Here is a 27,955-nt window from a genome sequence, read left to right as displayed (position 1 = left end):
TTGGTTGCTTCTAAAACCCTTTGTATGTCATAGCCGTTGCAGTTGTGGTAACTCTTTCGAACAATCCTGCAACTCCCAGCCCCTCGCGGAATTTCAGTGCAAAGTGTGCTGCGCACATATGCAACAGGGGTGCCTATTCCTACATTTTAATTTCTGCTCACTGCTCTAGAGGGAGCTATTTATTGTTAAGAATAATAGTTATCAATGCCACAAAAATGTTCCTTCCTGAACACATAATATAACTGTGGAAACTCCATTATTGCTATCGAGATAGGAATCTTAGCAATAAACTGACTTTAAGCAATAAATCAAATGTAATTTTTCAGGAAATCTTAGATCTGTGTACTTTATAATATATGTTTTTAGCATTTAATTGTGATTCTTATGTACAAAAATAAGACAATGACAATTGAGAAAATTATCTACAATCTTGAACGTACATATCCAGCAATTATCCCGCGCTTTTATGCACGTGTAGATAGGTATAATCATCGGCAGGAATATTGAGCCCTGACCTTCACCTGCGCAGAAGCGATTTATTGGTTTATTGCTTTATGTGTACAGTGCGCAAAGCGATCCCCGCTCTTCCGCCGAGAGCTCAATATCCGTGCCGATAACTATACCTTTTCCATATAGTTCTTTACATCAACCATACCTAGTATTATTTAAATAGTGAATGGTGTCATACATTTTATTTTACTAGCAGCCAGCACTTTAATTTATTCGTGGAGTCGTTTTCGCAGACACAGAACTTGTTTTGCAATCGACTAGCCGATTTTCCGCGGTTTCAGCCGCGTCCCCTAAGAACTACTGTCCGTACCAGGATAAAATATAGCCTATGTTACTCGGAAAAAGTGTGGCTTTTCAAAAGTGAAATAATTTTTGAAATTTGTTCTGTAGCTAAAGGCTCCCCTTTGGAGTACAAACAAACAAAAAAAAGATATTATAGAAGTATATAATAATCATAAAGTATATAAGATACAATAGATACAGTTTTTTTTATTAATGTGTCTCTGAGCATTTAAATGTATATTTCGGACAAAACGATTACTTCATTACATAACCATATACTTATGAATATATAATTGCTAATGTGTAAAAAAAAAACTATCTAACTACTATATAAAAAAAAAACAATTAAAGAAAAAAAAAAAAAACCATATCTAAAATGTATATAATATATATAATATATCTATGTCTAATATATATAATTTATTTTGTAACTTGTACGCAAGAAAACATTGAAATATTACGCACAAATAGTCCAATGTATATTGCTAATGACTTGCCATCAACATTCGATACGTAATAGTACCTCAGTTCTCCTAATACCCACAAAACTTGAATATTGTTCATACTGATTTGTTTATTTTATTTAGAAGCTACCCTACGTCTTAAGTAATTCGTACATGTATTTAGTTCTAAGATTAACTTGTATTTCTCATATTAAGTGAATTGTATTCTTTTTGGGAAATAAATGTCTTAAACCGTAATGTATACTAAAGCTTTGGTTTCCTAGGAAAGCGGTGCCGTCATATAGCGGCCGTAATACAGCGGTGAATGACGTCACTAGAACGTTGTCTATGTAAACAAAATGGGGCGGTTTCCTAGAGAGCGGTAACTGACGCCGTAACTTCAAAAAGCGGTGCCGCCATTTGCATGACGGCCGTCTTGACGGTGTCAGATAGTTTGGTGAACGTTTTATTGAAACCGGTGAAGCTTTTTTAATACGTATTTGTGTTTTTTTTTTCGGAACAACGTCAAAAATGATTTCCAACTCTTGGAGCAGCGAGGACGACGAAATTTTAATAGATTTCATTCGTAACCACGAAGCAGTAAATAATATAAAAAGTAAAGATTATAGAAAAGTCAACTAAAACAGAATTGGTGTCGTAAAATTTGAGAAATATGAAAGAAAACAGGTTAGTAAGTATAATACAACTAACAAAAAGTTTATGACAGTGTGTTAAAACGGCCGTGGAACTTTTCACATGTCATCACCGTAAAGACGACCGTCCATTTGCCTCCGTAATATTACGGCCGCTATATGACTGCACCGCTTTCCTAGGAAACCCAAGCTTAAGCGGCTTTTCAATAACTGATGCACTAAATGTCACTAAATGACAGCTTTAAATAGTCATTACTTATTACAAAAGTAAATTAGTCTCTTTACTTGACTGACTATGACTGACACCCGTGCATCGGACAGCACGTAAATGTCGATCCTGCGCCTGATCTCTCTCCGGTCGTGTCGGATTGCCGTCCCATCGGGCTATAAGATTTAAGAAATAGAGAGTGCACCTGCGTCTGCGCAAATGCTTGTGCACTATAATATGCCCTTACTGATGTGAAGCTATTTCAAGAAAGGATTTCACATTTCTTCATAATCATAAACTTATCAGCCATAGCGCCAAGTGAGTCATAGATAGCACTTATAAACTTGCACTGCACCTTGTCTTTGGTACTTAATTTTAGTGACAGACGAGTACCATTAAAATGCGTTTAAATGACTCTGTGTCTACTACTTACGCTATTTCGAACCATTAAACATTGCCTGTTTCTCCTGATTTTACTGTGTCTTATAGTAAGATTTGAAGATAGGGTACCTTGATATAGCAGTCTGTAGCTTTTCTCGACAAATGAACTATCTAACACAAAATCATTGTTCAATGTTGGAGTCCAGGAGTTCATTATATCCAAGCTTTAGATCAAAAAAACCAACCAACTGTCCAGCTATAATATTAGTAAAGACCAGCTGTTTTCCACGGTTTTACTCGCATCTTGTGGGAACTTATGCCGTACCCGGAAAAAATGTAGCCTTTGTTACTCAGGGATAATGTATATTTGAAATATTTTTTCAAAACGGTTCGGTAGCTTCAGAGCCTTTCAGGTAGAAACAAAAAAAAAAAGATTTCCTCTTTGTTATATTAGTATTGATAATAAGATACAGATCTTTTTATTTATTCAACAAAAACATTGACATAACATTTGTTTAATGTTTGTAATGCACATACAAGTAGGTAATTATTGATTTGCAAAGTGCATACAAGACATGTATAAGAATGCAAACAAATAAATTGTCACGTGATTAATATTATGAATAAACTTGCTAAGCAAAAACTGAATACATGAAAACCTTGAAACATTTAGAACAATCACATTACATTTAATACTGTGGTTTTGGATTTCAAGGTCGTAAATACAACGAAAATTGTATTCGGGTATTGACGAAAAATATCATTTTATTATAGTCGAAAATATTATTTTGGAAAATATATATTTTTCCTATTTATAAATTCGACCACACGATCATATATGGCTAAAGTTTTAAAACTTAGCTCAGATTAGAGAACCAGGTCGAGGAAGTCAGATAGGCAGTCACTCCTTTGAAAAAGACTGTTACTGCACCAGTACATTCTGTTATTCTGGAAACTACCCCAAATATAGAAAAAGGCAAATGTAGATGATAAAAGAAATTGAAATGAAAAACTGTAAGCCGGTGATTGAACCCAGATCAAAGTCGAATTAGATTTCAATGTAAATTACAATTAATTGCATCAACTTCTAATTAGGTTATTGTCAAATAACAATCCAAGTTCACTGGTATTTCTAAATGTATTTAATTAAAATGATGCATTTAGCATAATGTCCTAATCCTGACCGTGAAATCTCTTTCATAATTAACTTGTACATTTCTGTATCTTTGGTAGCTTTACCAATCTGTTAATAGATCAAGTCTGTCAAGATAGCTATAGTTATCGGCACGAATCTTGAGCTCTGACCTACATCTGCGCAGAAGCGATTTATTAGCAAAGAACCAATCCCGAGTGACGGCTATGACGCGATGCACCATTTGCAGTCTTTGACTAAAATCCACCTAGGTTAATGTTCCTTCTAAAGCCCTCTGTGTATCTGAACCAGTATTCTCTCGAAGACATTCTGTGTATCTGAACCGATTTGAAAAATTATTTCACTGCTAATAAGTTACACTTTCCCCGAGTAACATAATAGGCTATACTTTATCCCATTGCAGACATAAAAGTCCCAAAAAATCGTTGCCTACCTTTGCATCAAACTTTACCAAGAAGCACATCATAGCTTTACTACACATATGTACAATGTAATATAAATAAAACAACAAACACATTAATAACTCTATCATATTATATTTAATCAATTTTTTTAATATTTTCGGTTTTACTGACCAAAGCTAAGTCTTTTACCCTTTTTAGCGTAATTTTCTTTGATCTTAGCACTAGTTTCTTCAGTCTTCTTTGGGCGTACTTTAATATAAGAATTGTAATAGAATTTACTGAACATATAGAACAGTAAACTTGTGTTGAATATTAGGAAGTAGTGGACGAATTTAGGGTAGTCGCAAGTATGGCATAGCCCTATGACATTGTGGGCTATTACTATGAGGAATTGTACCTGAAAAGAAATAAGAAAATTATTTATTTAGGTTGAAAAGATACAGCCAAGAAAAATATAAGAAATAATTTTAAATAGTGTCCGTTATCAGAACGACTCAAAACTATGATTGAATTCATAATCTTAAAAAAAATCTTCCTAACTAATAGTCACTGACTAAAAGTTTGTAGTGTGCGCACACTCTTATCTAAAACTTGTAGATTTAACAAATCCTAAATGATCAAACGCCTCTTTTTTACAATATTGATCATAGTACCCACAATGAGGCTGTATTGGCTGAGCAGTTACTGGCTTACCAATTGAACAATAGTGACATGCTTCTTCCACCACAAATACTTCTGGTACTGTGGACCCAATCCAGCGAGGAAGTAGTATGTGTACATCAGTATGTGGACGAACGAGTTCAATGTTCCGACTAGAATTAGAGGCCCAACTGCAATAGAAAATATTATTAATATTACTGATTATTTTATTACAGTGATTATGTTCGCATAGGTATTGAGAAAAGTGCTTTTCTTTTTAGGCGCTTTTACCTAACTCAACAGTTTCGTGTTAAATTTTCGTCTTTGTAGGTTTCCAAGTTCAAAAATATAACTTATATTTTCTTATTTAGTGCGGTTTATAACTTTGGAAGTAATAATATTAGAATGCATTTTGAAATTCAGCAATTTGGTTTTAAATTACGTAAATGAGTAGAATCTACCACCAGAGCACCTACTGTCCTTATGTTATTTTATAATCTCCTTACCATTTAAAATTGAAAAGTCCATTATCGAAACAAAATAACATGGATTATTACATACGTGGAAAGTATTTAGTAGCTCCCCAAGAGCTGATCACCACCATGGTATGATGGTACAAATGTAGGGTTGAAATCTGCTTGCTCTTCTTTCGCAACACGAAGAATACAGTATCCAGAAGTTCTGTCATTTTGGCGAAGAAATACCACCAGGTTGCGATTGCCGCCTGAAAATATAATTACACTTTATGAAACAAAATACGGGTAATACGATTAGCAAAATCATCAAAAGAAGTCTTCAAAAATATATGTATATCTATAAATATATGGTCATCTATTCTGGAATGTTTTTCCATAGCATGGAAGTAAATGATGACTCCATGACTTCAAGAACAAAATTGAAGTTTATAATTGTTTTGGTTTATCACATTGGAGAATTCATTTTTCTCGAAATTCAAGGGTGCATGTTTTTACTAAGGCAGGAGATCCGTATTACGGAATTTACCTGGGTCAATGACAGTGTTTATATATAGGTAATACTGTGATACTTACAGTTGTCCGTCTAGGTATTTCGACGGTTTCCACAAGTGGTTCACAAACTAAATTGCTGTGCTTCGAAAGTAAAAAGAAGATACCCTGAAACATCAAAATCAAGGTCATGCATAATGTCAAGGTCATAAAATATTTTACAAAGGTTATAAAAATATCACCTTAAAGAAACTATCAAATATAATACCTTTATAACTCGGAATTTCGACCATGATTAGATTGGTCAGCTTGTTAACAAGACCCTACGTATTCCTTTTTTTCTTTAGTTGACTGTAGCGCCTACCGAATACATGATTTAAAATATTTATGTACACGAGCGTGTTAGTATTAATTGCAATGAATAGCAGGCATTTCGATTTATTTAATTATTCTGAAATTGGGCTGTATGCGAACCTCAGCGAATATTTATTTTGTTGTTAACGTATAGTAATGAATTTAACATACCTATAGGCATAAATCGATGTAAATCCTGGGGTATCATTGTTCGTGTGTAAATCCACACAGCATTGATTTCAAAATATAAAATAGCCAAAGTACTTAGTACCTATATACTTTACAATAAATGTAAATATAAAATTAATTATGTCTGCTGGTCACGTTTTTACGCCAAAATTACTAAACCAATTGAAATGTTTGCTACACATAGTCTAGAGAGCCTGAAAGAGGATACCTATAAACTACCTTAAACTTTTTAATTTGAAGTGGTTCTTTCAGAACGTGGGTAAAACTGCGAGGTACAGCTAGTTTAAAATTAATGCCACGTTTGATCCATGACCTACGGCTTATAGTTTTGGTATTGCTAGTACAGAAACACGTGACTGTGTGTATTGTTAACTATGAATTATAACTACTGCGTTAGCATAACGTATTCAATCTTCATGAAGTATAAGAAAGGAATATTTGTATCATATATGCATACATATTATGATTGACATATAAATTTCATTATGATATCATATCATCTGTACTTATAAAATAAAGTTGAAGAGTTTGAACGCTCTAATCTCAGGAACTTCTGGTGGTGTTTCAGTCTTAGAAAGCTACTAGGTATTTTATCTGCACAATATAACTTCTGCACGCATCTAGCGTGCAGAAGTTCTTATGCAGGTGAAACCGCTGGCAGAAGTTAGATATTTACTGTAACTAAGTATATTGTGTTGGACCTATTAGGTTCTAACCCCAACAGTCAAGAATAACAATTTAACCTTAGTTCGAAAGGCTTATCGAATTTAAAAAAGAAAGAAAATACTTACCGACTGAAATAAATATATACTCAAGAATACTTGAAATAGATTATATAACATTATCGGGGTTTTCAGCTCAAAGGGTTTGCGGTCCTTCATGAAACGTGGTCCATAGTTTGTGCAGAACTTAAGGTACGCAATCACTGTGATAGTGACTGGTATGGGACTTGCTATTAATGGGAGGTGTTTTGTTCTCGGATCTGGGGAAAAACACAAAAAGAAACTGTTAAAGAGAAATATATGTAAATCATTTATTTTTGAAAGAATAACGGCAGAACAGTAAAGAGAAGATAGTAAGTAATACTAGTATTTGCTGGCTAGATAATGATCGTCATTTTGTTTTATGTCGAACAATATTTTAAAATCTCTTATTTTTTGAAGACTTATGAATTAAATTCAGTACTTAATTACTGTATTGTAGTGAATCAAATCAGATAGTTTTTTTCTATGACTTTATCCACGACAACATGCAACATAGAAAAAACGAATCTGATAGGCCCATAAAATGATTAGGTATGTAACACTAACCTGCTAATTCATCGAACACATAATTATATGCACCCAAAACACTGTTCACAATATCCCCCATTTTTAAGTTTCCCTTTACTTTGATTAAAATTAATAATTAAACTTTAAAAAAAAAATATCTCCTACAGTAGGTTTAACAACCTACTTTAACTAAATACGCCGAACGAAGGACGCAAAAACCAAATTAAAGTAAAATTTTAAAAGTATAATTGTTATTCTAATTCCTTGTTACGTGATTTACTTACAATAAATAATTTGTATTATTAGGTATTTATTTATTACAGTCGCTTATTTTGCGAAGTGTTCCGTACATTCTATTACTTTATATCGTTCATCCCTTTATCATATTCACATCTAATTTACCTAAACAATATAGACAAATAATTCAAGAAGATATGTAAAACTATAGATACCTTGTTGAAATGTATTTACAAATGCTGAAATATTGCTATTCAGCTGAAGGTAAAATATTGCTCTTTAGCTATGCAATTAACTTATAGCATCAAAATGTTTATTTATTCACAAAATATTTACATTAATTGAAAATAAAATAAACTTATATATATATACAACTTAAAACTAATACAGGGCATCAAAAAATTGCTCCTCATCGCTGTCACTGGGTAATGTACCCAAAAGACTGGCAGCATTGCCACGTTGGATGGCAATGCTCAACCTCTGTGCGAAATAAAAGCCAGCCTTTGGGTCCCGGGAAGTGTCAACCAGGCGCTGGGAAATATCCCTGGCAAGAAGGTGGGCGCTCGGACCCCACGGCCCTAGAGTTTCAACCCCAAACGGCTCAAACATGTAATTGCCTATAAGGTTACTATATTTGCGCCGCTTGAGGTTCTCTGCTTGTGCAGCGGCGGAGCCAGCATGACATGCAGTTCCGGGAAGGTGAGATGGCGCAAGAGTGTCGACGCATGTCGCGTCCCACACTAAAGTCCTACCCACCTTCCACGGAAATAGCGACATGCCGTCTGGTCTCTTGCCATCGTCGCGTGCCAAGCCATTTGGTTCGAGTACGGCTGGCACGCCGACCGCGACAAGAGCGCGACGGATCACGTCGTTTATGTTGGCATGTCGTGGTATGCGGCCGGCACTCCGGCTGCACGACAGGCCGTGGTGACCGAGGCTGTTGACAGCTTCCCCGCAGTGGCAGCGATGAGGAGAGCAGCATGGAGCATTAACTTATAGTGCCATTGTAAAATATATTTTTGAAGTGTCCTACTGAAAACCCACATGTGAATGGCATATTTTTTTCTGAAGAGGAGAGGAGGCATTCAAGTGACTTACGGACCTGGAGCATCATACTTTTGCTCACATAACCCTCCTTGTTCCTTCATTCATCTTTGCACGTAAAGGCAATGTATATAACACTTTCAAATCATGACGATACATTGACGTATTTCAATATAATGCGTAGGGAAATTAACCCTATTACCCTTCTTTTTACACCTAAAAATAAAAGTGCATACACCCCTAATTGATTTAATTAATTGACCTATTTGGACCTATTCATGAATGCAATTTTGTGTTTTATTTGCCTTATTTAACATTGTGGATTTTGGACTGAGCGAACCCGAAAATATCATAAACGTCATAACAAATGAAAGTTTTAATTGTGACTTGAATGCGAGTATAGTTATCGGCACGAATCTTAAGCTCTGACCTACATCTGCGCAGAAGTGATTTATTAGCAAAGAACCAATCCCGAGTGACGGCTATGACGCGATGCACTGCGGGCCAATCACCGCTTTAGCCCGCTCCCGCGCCTCACTTCATACCACCAACTAAAGGGACACAATAAATTACTTATGCGCAGATGTAGGTCAGAGCTTAAGATCCGTGCCGATAACTATATATGCGACGAAGCTACGGCGTACCTGATAAGTAGATAAGTCGGTTTTACAATTAAAAGAATAGGGTTAAATCATCAGGCAGGAATCATCTTCATAACTTTCGGACTTATATGGCCTTACTACAAAAACTTTAACCACTGTTTTACACTTGTCTAAAAAAAATGTGGCTCCAAAATGAACCAAATGTCAACGTCATAATTTGTCATTTTTTTAGACAAGTCTTAAACTGACGTTAAAAAGTTTTTGTGGTAAGACGGATACTGTCTAAAGCTCACCATGTTCCTTCTGGAGCCCTTTGTGTAAGGCCGGAGAAGCTCTTGCAAAGTTATGAAGGAGGTGAGATAGACAGTCACTTCATTGGCATCCGGCTGCATCTGGTTTCATAGGAAGTAGACCCCAATCTAATTGGGTAAACCTATGCAGATGACTTGAAAAATAATTTTAACCATTAAATCAGGCACAATTTTAGTCTTTGGTGATAAGTACGAAATCATTGCAAAATACAGAGTTGCTAATTGTTTTTTGCAATTTTGATTGTAGCTTTAATGAATAAATTATATACTTTGTTTTAGAATAAACTGTAGTTGAATAAACGTGATAACCTCGTGAAATTCACGTAGTACATGCATAATTATGTACAAAGTAATTAAAAAAAACAAAGAATTTTGCAAGTCCGAAAGTCAAATCCGAAAGTCTCAAAAAGAGTAAAGGTATCCACTGAATTTAAAAGCTTCAATGTTAGTCTGGTTGAATGAATTTTTCGTAGGAAAGACTTGAAAATTACTATTGTTAGATACCTAATTTAATCCAGTTACGTATCACGCTGTGTCTGGGTGTTTTAGTGATTTCCCCGGTTCGTGCGTGCTACTGCGGGAACATTTGAAGCTTCTAAAATTTAAATACCTTTTGCTATGTCAAATATAGAGAAACTATTGTTCAAAGATAGTTCAAGGCCCAGGATTAGATTATTATTTCATTCAAACTCTAAAGTACGAGTGTGTGGTCTTGATTCCAAGATTTCTAACTTACTGTCATTTATCAACTTTCTTGGTACATCTTGGACATTTATGGCTGATTAAAGGAAGGAAAAACAAGTAAGGAAAAACCATCGAGCTTAGAATTATATATGTCAATGGGAAAAACAAACTTGGAGTTCAAAGTCTGAAATCGACATAACGCTCATTTATTCACTTGCTCATTTGTTTTGAATGTAAAGTAAATTTTTTATTAAGGAGTTTGGATTTTTGTAATATAAGGTATAATATTATATAACAAGAATTCAGTGATAGTTCCATTTATTCAATCCACAAGTTTTTCATTACACACGGATAACTTCATTTTCACAAACAGGGTCTATATAATTATCATTGAAAAACAAAAGATATCACAAAACTTAGGAACACATTACACTAGATTGTAGGGCGCATTATTTATTAACAGTCATCAAAAAGAATCGGTCGTTATCGTGATTTCTCAACAACTTTCCTTCTCGAACTTTCTCGGTTGACTTTGCTCGAAATGGGCGTGACTTTCTTGGCTTCTAATTCCTTTTTGTCCCTTTTGTTCTTGTTGTAGCTTTGGATGTAGAAGTTACCGAACATGTACATGAAAGCCACGGAGTTTGTGATGCAAAGAATGTTGAGGACTTTAGGGAAGTTGCATTCGTAGAAGAAGACGGCAGCGTTGTGAACGAAGATGATGGAGAATTGGATCTGCAAAGAAGAAAGATAAATTATTCTTATTGTACACTACAATACATTATTGCACAACAGTAAAAATTATAAATACAAATATAGGTCCAATTGGCGGTCCTATATAGAAAAGTATATATACTGTTCATAACCTTAAGTGAAAATAAGTAGTATATGGTCAAAACTGTAAAATAATATTTGCAAAAACAAAAACACATTGAATCAACACAATGGTCATATTTCAAAAAAGTATTTAAAAATATGGCCAATAATTCCTAACTTGTATATAACCATCTCAACTACTTCAGTATAATTGGGGTGATGTTAAAAAAGTAAACGAATAAACTCAGGGTAATGATTAATAAAGTTAATTAATAAAGTCAAACTCACCAACTGTATCATAGTGACGTGTTTCTTCCACCAAACATACTTCTGGTACTCAGGTCCAAGACTTGAGATCAGGTAGTATGAGTACATGATCACATGGACTATGGAGTTCAGGTAACCCATCATAGTTGTGTGACCACCTGGAACGAAGAACGAACATAAACATAAATGTTTATTATATTTAGTTACTCCAACTTCTATCCTACCTATCTAAGTATACCTTAGACACCAATGGCTCATCAAAAGGTGAAGGAAAACATCTTGAACCTGGAGTATAAAATCTAACATCACCAACCCGCATTGAGCAAGCGTGGTGATTAATGCTCCATCCTTCTCTGTGTGCGAGGAGGCCTGTGCCGATATGAGCAGTGGGAAGATAAACAAGGCTGTAACTCCTAGTCATTCCTTGTAAAGCAGCGATACTCAGCTGCATCCGGGTAGACTGGATGCCGACCCCAACATAGTTGCGAAAAGGCTAAGCTATGATCATTAGATACTTCGTGTTTTAGCACGATAAATTGGTAGGCCCCGACTGTCGTTTGAACATTTTTGGCAGTTGTTATGAGTAGTCAAAAGCCAAACAGTTTGATACCATTTTTCCAAGAGGTAGGTATTGAATTACACAGGTAACTGGGTTGAGGAGGTCAGACAGGCATTCACTCAATGTAAAAGTTCTTGTACTTAGCTGCAACAGGTTAAACTGGAAACCGACTCCAACATGGTTGTGAAAAGTCAAGATTGATAATAATGGACTACAATTAATGCATAAGACTAATATTTCAGTGGAATTTCGAACACACAAATTAGCTTTTATGTTTTTAACCACCAATTCTTTTATTCTATTATGTATCTTACCTGGGAAATATTTGACTCCCATCCACACGACCAAAGACATTATGGTGTGATGGTAGACATGAAGGAATGTCACTTGGTTGTATTTCTTCCTTAGTACGAAGAATATTGTGTCCATGAGTTCTGTGATTTTCGCGAAGAAGTAGTACCATGTTGCACCAGCCAACTGGAAATACAAATATTTTGCATTAATCTTAGAAAAAAATTATGTGATTAAAAAATAGACGTAGTTATATTGCTGACTATTTAAAGCGTTTTTGTCTATTTATAATTTTTATTTTATCTTAAACTGTGTTTAGAGCTTTTCTACATTTCTGTAAAAAATACACACGAGAGCAATTGATCAAATCATTTTGAACATTCTATCGTAGATTTTACTACCAAAAAGTAATATTGATTGAAAGTAAAATAATAAAAATACAACTTACCCTCATCGATCTGGGATTGACAGTGTAATCAATCTCTTCACACGATACGCTATATTTCCCATCTAATATAATGACGCTACCCTGTAAACAAAGTTAAAGACATTAAATATAACCAGAGGAAAACCTCCAATGACCTTTCAGGCTATGTTACTGTCCTCCTAGCCGATTATTCGCCACGGCGGCTATTCTCATATACGGAGATCAGCCAGCTCCGCAGGACATATTATAGTGCACAAGCGTTTGCGCTGACACAAGTGCATCATTATTACTTCACTCTCATAGCCTGATGGGACGGTAATCTGATATAACCGCAGAGAGATCAGGCTTAGAAGCGACATTTAGGTACTCTCCGATGCACGAATGTATCAATCACAAACTTCCAGGCTCCGGGGTGCTTTGTGAAAGTTTCTAAGACGCACAAAGCATTTTCGGCCCGACCCAAGAGTCGATCCAAAGATCTCGGGCACAGAACCTGCGCTTGTGACAGCTAGACCAATGAAGTAGTTAATAAGGTTATAATGACATACTTAGTATAAAACAAAGTCGCTTTTTCTGTCCCTCTATCCCTTTGTACGCTTAAATATTTCAAAACTACGCAACCGATTTTTTTGCCGTTTTATTCTAATAGGTAGAGTGATTAAATAGGAAGGTTTATATGTATAATAACATTCATAAAATAGTGGGGAAATACTGTTATCTTGTGCGTAGCCGGGGCGGGTCGATATTACATTTATATCATCATCATCATCATCAGAGATCACCGAGATCGATTTTCGGCTTCTCGCATCCAGCTCCTGCCAGCCGTCTTGCGCAAGTCATCACTTCGCAGTTCCTGAGGACGTCCTACACTACGTTTGCCGAGGTGTGGTCTCCACTTTTGAACTCTATCTATTACATTTATATATTTACTTCTATCTGATCTACCTTTTTTTGCCTCGTTGTTCTAGAGGTCGCGAGCGCAATAATCTATTGTCCATTTTATTCATTAATACATATTAATGATACTGCTATAGGTAAGGTCAAGTTCAAAATTGCTGAATTACTTGTTTAATTAAAACAACATTAAAAGTGAAACTTTGGACCCTAAAAGAACCTAGAATACGTGTCATTTTAAATATTGTAAGTCATTGTCTTTTTTATTTACATTAGACGTAATACTGTTATATTCCCGATTGTACTGGAATGTTTATAGTGAATAAGTATGAATATTCACATTATTTACAAAACAATAGTGAATAATTTGTAGTAGAGCTTTACCTATAATCTCATTTTTCATCTGCGTAGCTTTTTCCCAACTATGTTGCGGTCAGCTTGCAGTCTAACCAGATGCAGCTGAGTAATAATAATATTTTACATGCAGCGACGCTTGTATAATTTCTTCTACCCAAAATCTGGGTATCGTTACAACCCGATGGTATGCTTGTATGTAATTAATTTGTCTCTACATCTAGTGATGACATCTCTAAAATATGTACACCGACGATAGCAAATCACGCTACCACAATCCGTCAAACATTAATCGATTTCCAACTTTATCTTCTTAGTATAAGATTCAATGTCGATTGACAAAAAAGTACCGATTGCAGTAGCTTTATTTATTAAACTGTTTGTTCCTACACCAATTTACTAAGAAAGCCTGATGATGAAAATTCGTCAGTCTCCAAACAAATCATAATAATTTATCTCTCGGAATTCCACTATCGTTTAGTACGTGCCATTGTGAGGCGATCTCGAACGGACGCCATCTATCAACGGCAATGGATGCAGCGTGATCATTGATCGATATCTTATCAGTTTACACTATCTTTAACTTGAATTTATGATAATGACGTAAATGTGGGTTTGTGTGTTGATGCAATAAGCTCTTGAACTGCTGTGCCATTCTAGAATGGTGAAGTACGTATACGGTTTTTGGTGAGTTTGTAAGCAAAGTTATGAGCAGACACAATTCTTACTATACGAAGCATGAGTTATGAATGTACGAAGGTCAGGATACACACTGTTTTTACATTTTAGGGTCAATAATTGTATCACCAAAACAGCACAAGTTGTTTACTGCCCACTTCAAAAACAAAATTATTATGGCGAAGATTTTCCGTAGCTATTGAAATTATACGCCTACGATTTTTTTTAAGTTTTTTATTAGCAACTCCATTATTTCATTCATGTTGATAATCCGGTCAACATTTTAGAATCAGTTGCGTTTGTGAATGACCTACTTGAAACCGAAAGAACAATTTTGACATGACCTGGAATTTGTACCCAAAACTTCAAGCAAGGACATCCAACCAGTAGACTTTATTGGCAAACTAAGACCCTACATCTTCTCACCTGTATATACTATGTTATGTATCAAAAACAATACCATGTTGTTAATGCTAAATAAATAAATATTGGCACAACATGACAAATCTTTCTCAAACCGTTCTCGTTTTTAATATAGTAAGTTCAACTCAGTCGTGCGCGCGGCCTTATGTGTGGGTAACCCTTGTACATATACAGTGACTTTGTGTGCGTGACAAGAGGTACAGTCGGGTACAATACAGTTATGTAGGGGTTGTATACGGGTGTTTAAAGAAAAACGGTTACTACGTAATTTAATGTTTATTTATTTATAATGATTATGAATCGCTATTTGAAAAATCAAATGATGAATTTTCGGATTCGCTACTCTCCAAGGTGAATTATAAATTCTGACTCCATGTCAAAATGTCTATAGTATTCTTCTTTTTTCTTTTGTACATGTCGACAAGTATTACGCCACATCCCATCATCAATTTGACTTAAACGTTCATTTATGAGTTTCATTATTTTGGTCGACATTATGCGAAGCAATATAATTTTTTGAAATTCCCTACATATTTTGTTTACATTATTATACTAGGTTATACCTCTTTTTACATTCTTAGTTCACACTTTTATTTATTGTCGGCGTACCCCGAGCTAGAAAATATGTAAGGAGTATTTAATTCTTAGATACTGTCAATGTCAATTTGAAAAGACTTATGAGAAAATAATGAAAAACTATATTTAATAATAAAAAGCTCTGAATGTTGTTTTTTTTTTTTTGAAACGCTTTATCTGACTCCTTAATAATTTCTCCGTGAATAACTAGTATTTTCGTAAACGACTGTACCCATAAGAAAAAGTGATTCGACGATTTGAGTGACGACGTCACTGTCACACGAATGAAAGTTGTATATTTACAAGCCGACGCACACATAGGGCCGCGCGCAAATCTGAGTTGAACTATCTATACCTATATCTAAGAATCAACCAGACCTTATCAAGTAATAATTATAAAGAAATAAGAATAAACGAAAAATCCTTACCTCATATACCAAAAATATGCTAAACAGGACTTGGAAGATATTATACAGCAGCAGAGGAGTCTTCAAGACGAAAGGTGGCCTGTTTTCCATAAGCTTCGGCCCAAGGTATTTGCAGAAGAATAAGTATGAAGATGTAATTGATAGCACTACGAAAGGGTTTGATACACCCCACCAGTCCGCCGTTCTGGGATCTGAAAAAATAAAAAAATAGTTTTTTTTTACTAAATACAATCAAAATCAAAGAATGCCTATATTATAAATATCCCCTCTGAAAGCTCGAAAGAGAACTATTTAGTTGCATTTTTAAGTTTTAGACATTCTTCGCAAAAATCCCTAAAGCAGAATTAAAATTAAATTAATAAATTAAAAATTGGTTTGATTTTAAAACAATTTTTTAAATTGTAAACTTTAAAATATTTATTTTGTTTAAAAAAAATGCTGAAAAAGATTGGAAATTATTTTTGAATTGGAATACATAGGTAGTCACAAAACTTTTGCAACGATTATAATTTAATGAATATTTAAAGCTTAATATTAATTTTGCATATAATATTAATAAACAAACAAACTCACCAGCCAAATCATGGATCACATAATTATATTTATCGACTATACTATCAATTAAGCCCGCCATTTTGAAAAACAAATGAAGCGTGACCACGCCTGTCTTCTTACACCTCTGCTTTCTGCGCCCGCGCAATCACAACTAATTAAAAAGAAACAAATGAAATCAGTTTATTTCTACCACATACTAATGTTACGAAAAAAAAAACCGTTTCCGCGTACCGTTAGAGGGTAACTCAACAGTGATTTGCAAAAATATTCCCGATAAGGTCACCAAAGTTAGACAGTGCAAATCAAAATTTTAAAATATTCAAATTATTTTCGCGGTTGCAATTTATGTTCTGTTAATTGAATTATAACTGTATATTAAGTAACTGGTATGACTAAATACCTTTATCTAATTTGTTAATGGGAATAATTAAAATAATTGGTATTTAAAACTAATAGGCAAATGAATTCTTTCTACTTGGGGCAGACTAAAAGAATGATGGCCCAGTGTGTATCGGACTTGGTTTTTTATACATGCGCTTAAGTCGTGGTTTTGAACCCAGGAATGATTTTAAGCAATATGTTTAGTCATTGTTTTTAGAACATTGAATGCACTTTGTTCTAGAGTCTAGGAAAAAAACAATATCGTCATGACATCAAAGATGCACTGGGTTCACCTATTTCAACATTACTTTTAAGTGTTGGTTTAATAAATATAATATTATTCTATAAAAAGTATTTTAGCAATTTTCTCTACTTATATATATTGATAGTTTTCACTGCTGATTCATCATTAGTATGTTCTTTAGTTAGCATCCAAATATTTAACTTAATCTAAATTTTAACTAAGTGTCATTGGCCGATTCCATAATGTTGTTAGTTTGTATCAATATTTAGTGAGTAACTGTAGTTTGAATACTGTAGCTGTAGTTTACCTAGGTTAAGGAATGATAATGCATACTTAAACTTATTTAGGTTCCCAACTCTCAACACTCGCCGTCCGTCTAACAAGAATAAGTCTGGGTCAACTAGGGTTCGTGCGTGTTCCAAGCGAGCATCAAAGATGTGTTACCATAATTTGTAGAGGCTCCTTAAAATCTTTGGATCTGTGGATATCCTCTGCCCCAACTAGAGGATGGAGTATAAATCAAGTCATGGCTTTAGAATCAAAGCCTGCTTGGGCTTCAGTATAGTTTGAAGGAGTTATTTTACTCTTAGAACACGAAGGGCTCTAAAAGTAAAATGGGTTGGTTTAAAGTGACTGACATTTTGTCGCTGCAACTACCTGGGCTTTCCTGCTGTGGTTACGGTTCATCTGTATACGGTTCTTCAAACGATACAGACAGAATTCTGTTGCTGGGTAGTTTATTACCCGACTGCCAAAGAAGGAGGGTAATGTTTTTCGAGTGTATGTAAGTATGTATGTATGTATGTATGTCTGTTCCTTTGTGACCTCCTGTAGCCTAAACGGCTTGATGGATTTTGATGTATGAGGTATCGTTAGATTTGTCTTGATTACGGGAGTGTCATAGGATACATTTTATCCTAAAAGTCCCACGGGATATTTTTTCTAAATTTCCCTTTAAAAAAATATGTATGCGGTATCATTAGATTCATTTCAATCACGGGAGTAATAATTAATATAGGATACGTTTTTTCTCAAAATTCCCACGGGAACATGTTAATTCTGCGTCAACGCAAAGCAACTCATGCGTTAGCAAGCAAAAAGATAGGGCGTGGCCTGGCATGCGGCGCGCGGCGCGGTGCGGAGGGGGATATGCTCGAGTATACAGCCCGAATGCGGGCACACGCATAAGGGCACACGTCGTTGACGGTCTTCAGCAGTAATGACTCACCTAATTCTTTTTCTTCTTCACTACCAACAGTCCAGATTGGCGGTAAATTTATGTTGCGGAGTAACATCACTAAATCTAAAGCCAAATGTCGTCGAAATAATTTAAAATGGTACTTACATATACATAGTCTTCTACATCTACAACATTTTCGTTAAATAAAAACAGCTAAAAAGTTATAAATAAAAGAATTATTATTAAAAAAAAACAAAATACCCGACTGCACACTAAAAAAAGAGTAAAACAAGCCCCACAATAATATTTAATTTATAAATATTGATGGAAAGCATCGCAGGCGGGGACCACCTTGACCGCCACCAACGAAAATTCTGCTAAATGGTGCACAACCGAAATGACTATAAATAAGCCTCTGTTGGTCCCCGCCTGCGATGCTTTCCATCAATATTTATAAATTAAATATTATTGTGGGGCTTGTTTTACTCTTTTTTTAGTGTGCAGTCGGGTATTTTGTTTTTTTTAATAATAATTCTTTTTTCCACCACGTCTTCTTCCCAGCAAAAACACATAGGAAGAGTGAATGGCGGGCGTTTTGGGGGCTGTGTACTTTGAATAAATGACTTTTGATTTTGGTTATTTGGCGGAATATTTTTCATAATTTCTCTAGTATGAAAAGTATCACATTATGATAATTATGAAAGCAGTGTTATCCGCAATGAATATTCTTGTGCATAATTTTTAGCTAACCTTGAATTCAATTATGAAAATAAATGTTATTTCTAATAATGAAGTGTCATCTTGAAATACGCTTAGGTATATAGAAAAACAAAATGCTTGTTTTCAACCGTGTTCAACATTATTATATTTACCTATACCCGTTCAAGAGTTCTAAACTGCGTCACCCGTCTAACCCGCGGGTAAAAGTAGCCTAATTTGTCGCCATGTTTCATCAAAATCCGTTCAGCTTGATTAACAACATGATTAAAGAACAAACATCCAAACTCACAAAATTTATCATTTTATTCGGTCCTTCCATTTAATTAAAAATATAAATTTTAAACTCCAGGAGTTTTCTTGGAGTTTAAGTTTTAATAAGCATTTAAAAAACAACTTTTCTAGTAAGTACTCGTGTTACTGACTGATGTCTGATTAATAGTAATTGATTTTTGGCCTTAAAACAACGAAAATAATATGATCTACATAACATATTTGTTCCGGGGTGGGTTGATTTATGTGTATAAACATATCAGACTAACTTGTAAGTTTTTTTTTTTTGTAAGTTGGAAACGATTAACGAGAAACCTAACATATATTATTGAGTATTACCTAGCTTCTTCTGGAACTACTGAAATACTGCTGGTCCCTTGGATAGTGGGTACTTATATCTTCTGATTACTATAATTGTAAACGAGTCTTTGTAAACAAGTATTATTTTCGAAAAGAGTATTTATGGAATCTAGACACACGGCAGTGTGTCCGCCAAGTTCGAGCAAAAAAAAGCGACACACCGGCCGTGGGTTATGTTACACGAACCATTTCGGGCCAAATGCGACCCCCCTATAACTCAAAATCTATTTTAGTTACGCATATCAAATTTATAGTATCTGTTGAGACCTCCTCACTTATCTTAAATACAAAATTTCATTAATATACCTATTGTAGGTCTTGAGATATTGACGTCAGAAAATCGCTATTTTTACTATACACTCACTGACTGACTCACTCACTCATCAAAAACCTAGACCACTTCCAATGGTCGTATTGACTTGAAATTTGGCATGGAGGTAGGTCTTTATGTCAAGGTAAAGGGAAAAATCTGAAAATGGCCAAGTGTGAGTCGGTTTCAAAATAATGAAGGTGTTTTATACCTGGTGTAAATTTATACCCCTAAGGAACTAAAACGAACTAAATTTATCTATATTTATATAATATATCTTCGAATGGTCGTACCGATCTGAAATTTGTTACAAATGTTTGTATTTAGTCAAACTAAAGTAAAAATCTGAAAACGGCCAAGTGTGAGTCACTTTCGAAAATAACGAATGTGTAACTTTGATCCACGAACATAATATATGATAACATGTCATGTCAGTCAGTTGGTAAATCTAGTCCATTTAGTTTATCTAGTTAATTTCTTTGTAAGAAGCATAGTGCATATTAAAAAATCTGAAAGATAGTATAAATGAGACATTTCCTTAACTTACTTAATCATAAGAAAAAAATAAAATAAACAACCTTACAAAAATGAATGAAATCCCACCCAAAACATTTTTGTTTTGGGTGGGATTTTTTCTTCTCTATAGGATCCACTTTTCGAAACGTGCAACTAGTACCTGACTTTTACCTTTTACTAAGAACCTACAAATATCTTTTTGAATTAAAAAACTTTTGACTCACGTTGCACCTAATTATTACCTATTTTCGTTTTACTAAAATCATTTTGACCATTAAGCAAATTACAAGACAACATGTTCACTTCTTGGAGGAGATCATGCACTCTCAATCCCATCAAGTCATTATGAACTCTCAATCAAGTCCAATGTGATAAAATTTTTACCAGCTCTCTAAAGACAAAGACTGGACGGGCTTTAGCTTATTATTAAGAAAATAGTCACTTATCCAAGACATGCTTTCAAACCTTGAAGAATAGAACATACTCTGGTTTTGTAGGTAATGGATGTTGATATTCAGATTCCATCAGGTAATTCTTCTGCTGAGATAAGAGCTTGTTAGCTATACGCTCCCATTTCGTAGATGCACTTTATTTCCAAAAGTCAGTGACTAGATTTAGCAGCATGAAAATCTTTCAATTAATAGATGAAATTAATCATCAGTAACCATTAGTCTTGGTTATAATGGATAAGTGAGTTCATCTGCCATAATATATAGGTAATGGTAGTGATGTGGTTAAAGTGCCATTAGGGGTGAATATTATTCTTTTTTATGAAAAAAAAACATGAGAAAATAAATTTAACACATTACCCAAATAATTTATTCTCTTCTTTGCAGCGTTTTTGTTTTTGATTATACATACATACATTGAAACAATAATTGAAACTAGTTGCAGATCTGGTAACACTTAATATTATAACATTGGGTTATAGCAAGTTCCTACTTAACTAATAATTTCATAAATCTACACTAAAAGCTACAATTACTGTTCGTTCACGACCTTACCGACGTTACAGGACTTAAAGAAAGGATTTAACAATATTCGTATGCGTGATACAATGGTTGTAGAATGTATCCTTTTCTCTAGCATTGGATACATATTTTTAAAAATATGTATCCAATGCTAGAGAAGTGGTAGAGAACTGAACCTGAAATATACAAAGCAATCATGCCACACTTGGATCACAATAACATAAATAACTTCCAATTAAAGGAACCTAATGGACTAACGACAGAGCATTCTATCAAACATTTTACAAGTCTGATATGCCTTCCAAATGAAGGGACCCGAATCGATCCTTCTAACGATGCATTTAAACTAAACGAGCCTTTTGAATTCTCCTAGAATTTAAAACAAGAAAACAATGCTCCGCATGTATTTACATAGAAAGACTTTGTTACTTTTAGCTCTAGTTCATTTGTTCTAAATGCACATTACTACCACAGTTTAAATATATTCTCTTGTAAACAGTTGTGAAGCTAGATATTAACGTTTGTAACAATGTCACTCACACACGCATGTGCTCGATGCACGACACTCAGTACTGACAGCACCTATAACACCGGTAAAAGCTCGTCTATGCACATGCGTGTGTGAGTGACATTCTTACGAACGCTAGTACCTAGCTTCACAACTGCACATCTTTGTTTTGTGTTACTACTATATAAATCTAATACAGACGCAGCCAAATACCATCTTCAAACACCTACGACTAGTATAACGCTTCCTCTAAAACTTTCCTCTTCATCATTGGAAGCACTGATCAGTTCAGCCAGAAATGATCAGTTCAATTTACTTTTGCCAGCAGAATGGTTGACACTTCCATTCTGGGTCTCTGGTTTTGGACTTGGCTTGATGTAGCTGACGTAGTAGAAGTTTCCAAACATGTATAAGAATTGGAGGGAGTGGATGCAGAGAAGACAGGAGATCCATCTCGGGTAGCCACAGTCTTGGTAAATGGCTGATAGGTTGTGAATGAAGATTATGCCGAACTGGACCTAGAAGAAGAAAGTAATTTTATATTACAACACTCTTTGGATCTGTGTCATCTACATATTAAGCTTTGTAACATGAGTGACTGGCAAGTCCAAATTAGGTTTTTGTTTTTGGAGTTTGGGGGGAAGAAAACTTTAAGGAGTCACCATTTCTTCATTAAGAAACATACAATTTGGAGAAATCCCCTACTCTAAACGTGATGTCTAATAAGTGATGATCTAAGCTAGACTGATATTTTATAAGTTGATGGTCATGAGTTCATTAATCAACAAAGAATATAATAGACCCAAATGCACAGTTTTATCGGTAATATCAAAATATTTCAACATTTCATCAGTCGATTGAAATATTTGAAGGGATTGCTGACTGTCAGTGGGACTGTCATTAAACTTTTGCTCCATAGTTGGCTAGCAGTCTAGTCTACAGCCTAACAATTTTTCTACATCACTTACCAATTGCATAGTAGTGAGATGCTTCTTCCACCACAAGTACTTCTGGTATTTGGGTCCAAGACCTGATATCAGATAGTAGGTGTACATCACAACGTGGACGAGGCTGTTGATCACTCCAAGGAGGGTTGCGTGACCATCTGAAACATTTCAATATACTTATTAGTCATGTGCAAGATTGGGCGAACCTTAGATTTTTAAAACATCGTTACAGCCTTATATTGTCCCACTTTCGGGCACAGGCCTTCTCTCATGCAGAGAAGGATTGAGCGTTAATCAAAACTCTTGCTCAATCATAGTCGAATTGATCATTAAACATTTTGCTTTGATATAAAAAAGTGCCAGATTTGTTACCCTACCAAAAGGCTTTTATTTATTTTTTACGATTCAAAAACACTAGTCAAAATAAAGAAAAAAACTTTTTTCTCTTACAATATTTAGAGCAAACAGCGGCATCAGATCTTTGCTCAAAAATAATTTCAAGGCGCCACTTAAATTCTAAACAAAAAATACTTACTCGGGAAATATTTAAGTGCAATATAAGACGCTATGGGCATCATAGAATGATGGAAAACGTGCAGGAAAGAGATCTGTCTGTCTTTCTTTCTCAAAACGAAGAATACTGTATCAAGCAAGTCTATTAGTTTCACTACGGTGTACCACCATACTGCATTTGCCATCTGTAAAAGTTAAACCCAGAAATTAGAAAGATGAAAATTGTAATAAAGATAATATCTAACCAAACTTGTAGAGAGCCCGTAAGGTTTACCTAAAGTATATATTTAGTTGTAACGTCTATAAAAAGTATAGTAAACATTTTTAACTAGTTTAAGAAGAAATGCAAAGTTTTGATAATATTGCTAGCTTTTCCCAATAGCTCCACGCGTATCCAGGGCATCTACTTGCCTAAACCGGATAAAAATTTGCCAATGTGTGTAGCAAAATAATCTATACATATAATGTTACTTACTCTAGTCGATAGAGGGTTTTCAGTCATATCAATAGGTTGACAAGTCACATCGTATCCATTCAGCCAACCGGAAAATAATCCCTGAAAAAAACAACAAATCCAACTTAGGAAAGTTTAAAAACACGATGATGCACTTCGAAAAAATGTCTATAGTACCAGTGAAGCCCTCGCGATTTGCATCTTTATTTGGACTACACTAATTAGTAGAAATGCACAATGCGCTAATCATGTACAGTAATTTGACATTCGCAATTCTATATTTTTTGTTTTGTTTGGCGGCCAGTCTGTACATAATGTCTTTTCTGACTGGATGGCCAGTTTGTAATTGTATACTTAATATTGTAGCATTACGCCAAGTTTAATAAGGATTGTATCATATAACCAAACAATAACCAACCGTCAAATAGACAGCAGTAAGGCCCGGTTGTTCGTACGTCACGGTAAAGTTAAAGTTAAAATTTGACCACGGTTAATTTGACGTTTTTATTATGAAATTTTAACGTTTGTTAAACTAACGTAACCGAGCTTCGAACAACCGCGCCTAGGCGATTAGACGTCTGGTTACGTGGTTTTTTTGTGTATTTTTCAAACCTCCCTGATAAGAAAAAAAACTTACCTCATAAAATATATAAGCGCTAATAAGAACTTGGAAGATATTGTAGTAGAATATAACTCTTTTCAATTTGAAGGGTTTTCTGTCTTTCATGAGCGCAGGTCCCAAAGTGTTGGAGAAATATATATATGTTGGGAAAATGGTGAGCAGTAAAATTGGTGAAGGAAACCAGTCGCGTGTTCTGGTATCTGAAAAGACAGAAAAAGGTATTATTAGTATTATCACGTGACGGGGAAAATGAAAGACATATTGCGCCGACCCCAAACAAAATTGGGTTCCCAATTTTTGTAGGAACGCCCTGTTCCCAATTTTTGTAGGAACGCCCTGTTCCCAATTTTTGTGGGAACGCCCTGTTCCCAATTTTAGGAGGAAGAAGAATATCATCATCATCACCATATGCCATGCCATTTCCTAAATTTGTTGCTGGACCCTACCTGACCCTCCCTGGGTCAGCTCTTAGTCTTAGCATTATTTCATCTTACTAGATGAGGCTGGGTACTTTTTTGTTATATGAAGAAACTTATATTGGATATTTTCGAAAAAGAATATTAAGAATAGCTGTTTTGCGTTACTTTTCCCGCGATCCTTTTTCCTGTAAGTATCTGGATAAAATATAGCCTATGTAACTATGGATATGTAACTTCCCACTATTGAAAGAATTTTTCAAATAGGTTCAGTAGTTTTTAACAAAATAAATGTATCCTCCCTGTAATTAATATTTTATTTTTAAATAAACTTCCAAGAAAGTATTTAATGTCGCTATCCCTTCCTTCATTGACCTTAACACGCATATAATCTGCATATGAACTGTATATGATTATTTATTCCTTACGCTATTTCAATCGAATACCAATAAACATGTTACAGTTTACGTAAAGGAATATTTACATAGTAACATTAGGATTTTTTTTATATATAATGTCAATTTATTATTTAATTTATTTAATGTAAACAAGTAATTAGCGCATCGTTTAACTAGCAAAATAAATATTGCTTTTCAACTTTATTGGGGTCGGCCTCTAGTCTAATTGGATGCAGCTAAATAGGTACCAGTTTTTACAAGAAACCCTTTTCAACTCGGATACTTAGGCAAAACCATACTGGCTTCAGATAGCCTGTAACGCCCCACAAAGATTTACAAAATGACAGCTGAGATCACCAATGCAGCACTGCGCGCTTAGTATGCTATAGAAATGTTTCATCTGGTTTGCTCCCTTTGGCAAACAATCACACATTCAAGAAATTTTCACCTTTTTTTACTCGAGGTCTCGCGTAGCGCCCCATGCTAATTATTCGTTCGGAAAAATATTTTGGTGAATATTGTTATATGTATACTTTCTTTGTTTGAAGTAACGCCTGTGCAAAGTAATAGGGATAACAACAGTCTAAAATGATGACTCAAGTAAAGATTTTGTATGTAGGGGCATTCATTTTCAACCATCTACGTACCTATAATTATTTAACTTAGAATTGAGACAGCTGATTTTAAATACATATATCAGTCGTTGGTACAACTTAAACAAAAAAAAATTAAATGTGCCATGACTTTGAACTAATAACAAGTTACACGCGGTCATCGAATGACTTTACGCATTATAAGTCAAAATGCTCGGGAATTTCATTAACTGTATCCATACATAATCAGCCTTCATGTTTATAAAGTAGAAAAGAAATTACGCAACTTTTCTGAAGTAAATGTTAATGAAAATTAAAAAATAATTGTTCAGAAAGCACTGAAACCCAAAGCAACAAATACATACTTATGAAGGATCGCAAAGCTAATTTGTGTATGAAGTCCATGTTGAGAACTTTGAGAGTTCCTGCACATAGCAAACTTTTAGTCGGCCGATAGTTTGTATGAGTTCATAAATCAGTATAAAGCAAATATTTCATATCTGCTGCCCGAGGTCAAATCATTGGAGATCACATCCTTTCTTGTTAAAAAGAATTAAATACCTCGACTTTATAATTGTTTATAATTATGTCCATTCAATATGTTATGTTACCGAGGGCATTAATATTATGTTTTATTTTCAAAACGTGCTATATTTCGTAAAATATACCCCTAAATGTATGCACTTAATGTAGAGTGGGTAACACTATATAACTACATCGATATAGTTTTGGTTTGTTTATCGTTACAGTTACTTGGTTCAATCTGACCACCCCTACTTTAATTGTAGGCTTTTTAATTAATATTGAGTTTTGTCCGCTCAAAAGCATCACTTCATTTAAAAGGTCACTGTCACATTTTATTACCATCTCACTTCGAACTATTTCACTTATCACTAAAATCAGCTCATTATTTTTTTAATAATAATAAAGTTAAACTTACCACACAAATCATAGAAAACATAGTTGAAACCGTCAACTATGGCCGCCATATTGAAAAGAAAATTTCTTCCAATTTAAAATTTCACACTATTTAATTAATAATTAATCATTGGCCGTCTTTAGGGAACCAAACCTTACGTTTAACTACTATACTAAAACTAAAGTAACAGCACAATGTACAATCATTTTATTACCAAGTAAAATTTATTAAATGAATTCTTTGTATCTAATTAAATATTGCCATGACTTGCTAAAGCGTGTAAGTAAGGCGCTAATAAGTTACATAATATGTATTGAAAAACGTCATTAATGTTTCATGTATTGAATGCCTAAAAACATAGGTATTTAGTTTTGTTTTGCCTAAATCTAGACTTATTTTTACCAGCATCCAAAACTAAAAAAAATACTTGTCACTTAAAAAAGCACTTCATACATTATTTCTATGTCTGTAACATAATTATATATCCAAGACGATTAGATGAAAAGCGTTAAAACCAATCTTCTAGGTTTATTAGCACGGTGTCTATTTGATTTGATCCATGCTTCGACTACCATGTATACGGCAAAATAACGTTAAAAAAGCCATTACATACATATAATTTGAAATTTTCCTGCTGATTTTGAGTAGGTCTCCAGAAAATCATTCCTATAGAGATCATTTACAAAATCCCGTTTGAACAAACATACATACAAGTATTATTTATATGGTATAAATGCACTGGTTTATGGTAATTTTAAATTCGAAGGAATTCTGATTGTTAATTGTAATCTTTGTGGATACACGTTACATACACTTTTTCTTGTACTTACGAACTTACAAAGGTAAGTACGTGTAATATTTAATTGACCGATTAATGGTGTTGTTTGTTTATTCTCGTAGGTAAAGATAAGTTTTCAGTAATGTAGCAATGCCGTCGTGGTTGTTGATTTTTGACATTCCTGATCATTTCACACCTTTCATTGATATTTAAAATATTGACTTGTTAAAAAAGTCAAAACATTGTTGCGAATATGC

The 27,955-nt window shown here is 34.4% G+C and overlaps 3 protein-coding genes across 4 annotated transcripts; all 3 read right to left on the bottom strand.

The window, feature by feature from the left end:
* Positions 1-4,150: 4,150 nt before the first annotated feature.
* LOC110370437 (very long chain fatty acid elongase AAEL008004) lies at positions 4,151-7,663 on the bottom strand. The gene is made up of 6 exons (XM_064034216.1): positions 7,492-7,663; positions 6,973-7,163; positions 5,723-5,806; positions 5,235-5,397; positions 4,728-4,864; positions 4,151-4,431 (listed from the first exon to the last, which is right to left on the bottom strand). The coding sequence occupies exons 1-6, from the start codon at positions 7,550-7,552 to the stop codon at positions 4,198-4,200; spliced, it is 870 nt and encodes a 289-aa protein (XP_063890286.1). The 5' UTR covers positions 7,553-7,663; the 3' UTR covers positions 4,151-4,197.
* Positions 7,664-10,631: 2,968 nt separating this feature from the next.
* Positions 10,632-17,018, bottom strand: LOC110370452 (very long chain fatty acid elongase AAEL008004). 2 transcript variants are annotated; one of them, XM_021326260.3, is made up of 7 exons: positions 16,999-17,018; positions 16,617-16,749; positions 16,044-16,234; positions 12,712-12,792; positions 12,287-12,449; positions 11,435-11,571; positions 10,632-11,065 (listed from the first exon to the last, which is right to left on the bottom strand). In XM_021326260.3, the coding sequence occupies exons 2-7, from the start codon at positions 16,675-16,677 to the stop codon at positions 10,814-10,816; spliced, it is 885 nt and encodes a 294-aa protein (XP_021181935.2). In that variant the 5' UTR covers positions 16,678-16,749; positions 16,999-17,018; the 3' UTR covers positions 10,632-10,813. The 2 variants fall into 2 exon arrangements, with proteins under 2 accessions (XP_021181935.2, XP_021181934.2); XM_021326259.3 differs by lacking the exon at positions 16,999-17,018 and adding an exon at positions 16,830-16,852.
* Positions 17,019-21,371: 4,353 nt separating this feature from the next.
* On the bottom strand, positions 21,372-27,108 carry LOC110370453 (very long chain fatty acid elongase 7). The gene is made up of 6 exons (XM_049846859.2): positions 26,942-27,108; positions 24,610-24,794; positions 23,994-24,074; positions 23,541-23,703; positions 23,027-23,163; positions 21,372-22,576 (listed from the first exon to the last, which is right to left on the bottom strand). Exons 1-6 carry the CDS (start codon positions 26,988-26,990, stop codon positions 22,361-22,363), a joined length of 831 nt encoding a protein of 276 aa, XP_049702816.1. The 5' UTR covers positions 26,991-27,108; the 3' UTR covers positions 21,372-22,360.
* Between the last annotated feature and the right edge of the window lie 847 nt (positions 27,109-27,955).

Source organism: Helicoverpa armigera, chromosome 4 (genome assembly GCF_030705265.1).
Source record: "Helicoverpa armigera isolate CAAS_96S chromosome 4, ASM3070526v1, whole genome shotgun sequence".
Lineage (NCBI taxonomy): Eukaryota > Metazoa > Arthropoda > Insecta > Lepidoptera > Noctuidae > Helicoverpa > Helicoverpa armigera.
This window is presented reverse-complemented; position numbering and strand designations above follow the sequence as displayed.

What these genes read in the sequence shown, in the direction of transcription:
- LOC110370452 (XM_021326260.3), bottom strand. Translation starts at nt 16,677, where the DNA reads ATGGCGGGCTTAATTGATAGTATAGTCGATAAATATAATTATGTGATC. An exon ending in TGTGATCCATGATTTGGCTG is followed by an intron (nt 16,235 to 16,616) that starts GTGAGTTTGTTT and finishes TTATTTTTTCAG; the next exon opens with ATCCCAGAACGGCGGACTGG. An exon ending in GGGAGTCAAATATTTCCCAG is followed by an intron (nt 11,572 to 12,286) that starts GTAAGATACATA and finishes TCTTCGTTCCAG; the next exon opens with GTGGTCACACAACTATGATG.
- LOC110370437 (XM_064034216.1), bottom strand. Translation starts at nt 7,552, where the DNA reads ATGGGGGATATTGTGAACAGTGTTTTGGGTGCATATAATTATGTGTTC. An exon ending in GTATATATTTATTTCAGTCG is followed by an intron (nt 5,807 to 6,972) that starts GTAAGTATTTTC and finishes TTGATGTTTCAG; the next exon opens with GGTATCTTCTTTTTACTTTC. An exon ending in AGCTACTAAATACTTTCCAC is followed by an intron (nt 4,865 to 5,234) that starts GTATGTAATAAT and finishes TTTCTATTGCAG; the next exon opens with TTGGGCCTCTAATTCTAGTC.
- LOC110370453 (XM_049846859.2), bottom strand. Translation starts at nt 26,990, where the DNA reads ATGGCGGCCATAGTTGACGGTTTCAACTATGTTTTCTATGATTTGTGT. An exon ending in TGCACTTAAATATTTCCCGA is followed by an intron (nt 23,164 to 23,540) that starts GTAAGTATTTTT and finishes GAAATGTTTCAG; the next exon opens with ATGGTCACGCAACCCTCCTT. An exon ending in ATCTCACTACTATGCAATTG is followed by an intron (nt 22,577 to 23,026) that starts GTAAGTGATGTA and finishes TTCTTCTTCTAG; the next exon opens with GTCCAGTTCGGCATAATCTT.